Here is a 5,240-nt window from a genome sequence, read left to right as displayed (position 1 = left end):
AATGTGCCAGTGCCATGTTTTGTAAAAAAATACTTTCTAAATTGTGACATATTTGGTTGTTTCTTTAAGAAGCAATTTATGCCTGATCTGACCCCTTTACAATCCCAATCAATAGTGTAAGCTAATGAAGTCATATTAAATTATCATTTGATCTTACACACACATCTGAATATGCTCGTGTAATTAGAGTGAAGAACAACACAAGCATTATTGTGATCATTGTAACTTTATTCATTAAATGAACATCATGGTGCCTAATACATTTTCATCTTTATACTTCTCATAAATGATATTATTATGTATTAATGGTGTTAATATTACAATGGTCATCTCTTGAACTTGAACAATAAAAGTAGTTAAGTATTTCTGTTTTAATATTTCAATAAAATCCTCAGTTTTTTATAAAGAGCCATATCAGTATAATTGTTCATGCATTTATACGTGTACTGTACACATGTCATAAATATTTTCCCATATTTCTTTTTTGAGAATTGTACTTTCAGAGGTGGCACAGAGAAATCAATATTTTCTCATTATAGGAGAAGACAATGAAAAAAGGAAAGATTTGCAGATGCAAATGTCAGTTTATTTTCACAAGGCAATAAGACATAAATACGTCAATAACAATTAAAAATGATAAATAACATTAAATAGACATTAAATAAATAGCTACAGCAAATAATTCTTCATGTAACACATAAAATGATCAATGTGAGATTCAAGTATGTCTGCGATCTGCAGCGTTCAGCAACACAAATGGTCATTGAGACACTCTCATTAGTTTAGACATATAACAGGTCTACTTGTGAGGCTACAAGGTTCATCTATACACTTTCAAGTGAAACATTTTCAAGTAAATCTAAACGAGCCATTCAAGTTTCATTCCATTATAAGTTTGTTCATCATCAAGTCCTGTCTCCATCTCTCAGTGGAGTCCAGCGGGACCAGATGACTTCTCCAGGCACCACAGGAGCCTATTTCTCTTCTCCAAGAAGGTTCAAAGTCATTGACTTGTCTTGGTTAGTCCACAGACTTGATTCTGAGTTCATTCAGTTCTCTGAGCCGAATCTATGATACACGGGGTAGAGAAGGGCCACCACATATCCATTCCTTCGGCTCTGCTGGTAGAGAGTGGCAAAGTCCTCCTCCAAGCTTGAGCTCGGGCATGTAGTGTTCAGAAGCCAAGAGCTCTCCTTCTTCTCCTCGCTGCTGGACTGGATGAAGTCCTCAGGAAACTCGCCCATCATCTGTCTGGCTTGCTCCTCAGCAGACTGGAAAGGGAGAACATTGTACGCTGTGGCATCGGTGAAGGTCGTTGCTTCACTCTGCGTTGTCTCAACGGATCCCTCCTCCGTGTAGATCTGCAAGAAAACCACCAGGCACAGGGCGAGCAGCCAGCGTTTGGCTGGGCTCTTCTCGGCCGGTGGCAGATATTTGCGCACTTTGGAGGGATACATGACGCGGGTGTTTCTCTTGCGCGGGCGCGGCGGAGCAGCTCCGCGGTGATGGAACGCCTGCTGCGGCTCCGGGATCCGCTCGAAAGTGAAGATCTCCGGCTCGGTGTTGCGCTGCATCGTTGGTCTGAAATCGAACTGCGACTGCGGCTGGAAGAAAGTGTTTCTCGGTAGTGAGAGGACCAGGCTGTCTGATCTGCTGTACATTGTCAGTTCAGGTCAGTTCCAGGAGCTATGCGTTATTTGCTCTGTCTTTGCTGGTTCTCAAAAGTGACTTCTCTAACTTCAGCGTGAGGTTTTATACTGTATATTTTGCTTTTAAGAGACGCCCATAGAAATGGCCACACCCTTCACTCAAGACGGAAAATACATGGTTTTAACGTCCCACGTTTTACCTTAAGATGAGTTCATCGTATGACAACTGCTTCTCGAGGGAGCCAAAGTAGCCTACATGCCTGACTTCAGGTTTTTCAGTAAAAAAAAACATTATAGCCTATAAAATTATACACTTTTAAATTTCCTTTTTAAGTTTAAAAAAAAAAAAAGGCTATATTTTGTTCCACAAATTAATGTTTTATTTATTTGTCTATTTATTTAAAATATTAATTCTTAAAATAAGTAGACTGTCGACTTCTAATATATTATTGATTTATAAACGTCTGTTAAATGTATGTCGAGGTATTTCATTTGATAATGTCATTTGACACCATACCTCAAATCTAGGCTAGGATATGTGTTATCTAAATGTAAGTGATCCACAAATAATGTCAGTTTTGTTACGTTTTCTCCACGTAAGCGGGAAAATGGTTAGGGTGAATGCAGGTAAAGTGGGCCACCTTTTGTTATACGTGTAATTTAGTCCTAGATGTTTCTTTTCTTTTGGGCTACGTTTTAAGGTCTATAATATTTCAGTTTGAATGAGGTTGAAATAATGCACTCATGACAAATGTATTTTGTCAATTTATCAAAAATCATCCTATATTTTAATTAAAACATGATTTATTAACACATGATCAACAACATATTTAACAAACCCAAGCCTATAGGCTATGAGTAGAATTCATCAGTTCACTCATGTTCAGAAATCAGAATATGAATGAAAATGAACTACATAATAAAAATGCAAAGAACATACAAAAACAAATAGGCTAACACAATCTGAATAAGAGGAACATTTAAAAAGGTTACCATATTGTAAAAGTTTTTTTTTCTTAAACTGTGTCCAATTTGTAAAGTTTAATACACAGTATATTTTGCTCCTCTCATTCTTTCTTCACTCAATGCGTTGCTTATTTTCTGGTCTTTCTTTCCTTTCTTCCATACTTGAATTTCCTGATGGTACACTTATTCATGTTTTCTAAAAAAAAGATTATACCAACTAGAGAATAACCAGTGAATGTCAATTTATTTAATGGATTTGAGTATAAAAACCGAAGGTTAAAGGTCACCCACTTTACCTGAGTCTCACTGGCCCACTTTAACACATTCAGCCAAAATGGGCCAGCAATATTAAAACACCTTACAAGAAAACAAACACATTTTAAACATTTCATCATTCGCCTTCCTCTTCTGGCGAACACTTTTGCTCACTATTAGCTTATTTATTTATTCAGTGAAAATTCAGATCACATTTCTATTTGAACTTTAATAGAAAGTTATTATACTAAACTATAGGTTACTATTAGTATAGGTTGTTTCCTTTTGGGGGAAGAAAGAATATCCTTTCTTGAAGTAATTACCTCTCATTCAGTATAATTATTATAAAATTAGCAGCATGTACCACAGCATTTTAATATATTTTTTAAATACTAGCATTTTCTGAAACACAGACAGAAATAAACAACTGATACGGTACTAATAAGAAATAAGGTTTATATGTAGAATGACTCTTTATATAAACCTTATTAGTACAGTGAGTTGTCAAGTAGAATTAATACCCCCCCCCCCCCTAATAAAACAAAGTACATTTTAAAAGAAAATAGTATTTCAATCTTTGTACTTCAAAATTGCTGGTTTAAAGGGAGAGTTCGCCCTTAAATTTAAATTCAGTCATTGTGTACTCACCATGAAGTTATTTTAAACCTGTATGAGATTCTTTGTTCTGTGGGACACAAAAGAAGATATTTTGAAGAATGTGGCAACCGGACAGTTTCTGGTCCCCATTGACTACCATATAGGCCTATAGTTTTTTTTTTCATACCATGAAAGTCAATGGGGACCGGAAACTGTTTGGTTGCCACATTCGTCCAAAAATCTTCTTTTGTGTTCCACAGAACAAAGAAAGTCATACAGGTTTAAAATAACACGAGGGTGAGTAAATGATGACAAAAGTTTAATTCTTGGGTGAACTAGCCTATATCTTTAGGTCAATGTGTCACTTGCTGTTTCTCTGTAATTAAGGAATTTACTAGCAGTAGGACTATTCTTACAAAAAACGTTTTAATGTAGAATCACGTTAGTGACTTATTCGCCACAGCTTGAAATAGATGCATGCGTTTACAGTAATATGTTTGATGCAATGATGAGTCAATACTTAAGATTTAATAAGATTTTGCCCAGTAGGCTTTTGAATAAATTTTCTCTGCCTAATTTACATTTTTCACTACCGTGTCTCGTTTCCGAAGTACTGATTTCAGCAGTGACACATTGTAATTTCTTGTGCGAGCTTGATCAAAACCCTAATGAAATCTTAAAGGAATAGTTCACCCAAAAATGAAAACTTTGTTATAGTTTACTCACCCTCATGTTTTTCCAAACCTGTGCGTTTCTTTCTTCTCCTTTTCTGACAGTCCATCGACCTTCCCCAAAAAACGATGGAAGTCAGAACTATGAACTATGGAAGCCATCAACTGAAAAAACAAACAAACAAACAAACAAACAAACAAACAAACAAACAAACAAACAAACAAACAAACAAACAAAACAAACAAACAAACAAACAAACAGAAAAGACTTCTTTTGAAACTCATAAAGGTTTGGAACACCAGGGTGAGTAAATGATGACAGAATTTTCATTTTTTTGGGTGAACTATCCGTTTAAGACTTATCTTAGATGAGAAAAGGAACACTGTTAAAAAAAAAAGTTGAGAAAACTTAAAAGCTTAAGGCAACCAGCTGTAGAACATTTTTGAGTTGAGTTTTGGTCAATAGTTGTACAAACTTCGTTTGAGTCATCTCAACTTTTTTCATGTTAAATAGTTGAATAAACTTTAAAAGCTGAATTTGTCATGCAATACATAAGTTAGACTTTTTACAGTGAAGGTTTTGGTCAAACTCTCATTGTTTAGTCTAGAACTTACCTTCCTTTTGGGATCTCAGGAAAACCGAGCTAGTTCAGACAATTTTGAAATTTGAAATTTAAATTAAAAATTTTAGTTAATACGATGAACATTTTTGAGAATTGATAACCATTATTCAAATATTATTAAAAGATTTTGTAAGCATATTGGGTAATTGTGTGTGTTTTATTTGTGATGACGCAGTGAAACATGCCAAATTGCGCTACTTTCAGGATTTATCAAATTTTTTATGTGGTTCAAATACAATAATATTTTGAGTTTCTATTTATTAAACTAATTTCCCTCATTGTATCAACTCAAATTTTTAATTTCAATAAACTCAAAATTTTAAGGCAACCAGGTTACTTACTTTTTAAGTTAAACAAATAATATTTTTTTTTACAGTGATTTGGTTATGGGTCACTTGAGATGCACTACACTGTAAAAAAATATTGTTGGTTTAACTTAAAAAGTAAGTAACCTGTTTGCCTTAAAATTTTGAGTTTAT

At 34.5% G+C, this 5,240-nt stretch overlaps 1 protein-coding gene across 1 annotated transcript; it reads right to left on the bottom strand.

Annotated features, from left to right (window-relative positions):
• Positions 1-220: 220 nt before the first annotated feature.
• On the bottom strand, positions 221-1,743 carry ier3 (immediate early response 3). Its single transcript, XM_067440286.1, has one exon. It carries the CDS (start codon positions 1,659-1,661, stop codon positions 1,050-1,052), a length of 612 nt encoding a protein of 203 aa, XP_067296387.1. The 5' UTR covers positions 1,662-1,743; the 3' UTR covers positions 221-1,049.
• Between the last annotated feature and the right edge of the window lie 3,497 nt (positions 1,744-5,240).

Source organism: Pseudorasbora parva, chromosome 3, assembly GCF_024679245.1.
Source record: "Pseudorasbora parva isolate DD20220531a chromosome 3, ASM2467924v1, whole genome shotgun sequence".
Taxonomy (NCBI): domain Eukaryota; kingdom Metazoa; phylum Chordata; class Actinopteri; order Cypriniformes; family Gobionidae; genus Pseudorasbora; species Pseudorasbora parva.
Note: the sequence above shows the minus strand (reverse complement) of the source record. Positions and strands in the feature narration are given on the sequence as shown.

Bases quoted from the DNA above. Each gene is read 5' to 3' on its own strand.
- ier3 (XM_067440286.1), bottom strand. From the start codon at position 1,661: ATGTACAGCAGATCAGACAGCCTGGTCCTCTCACTACCGAGAAACACT.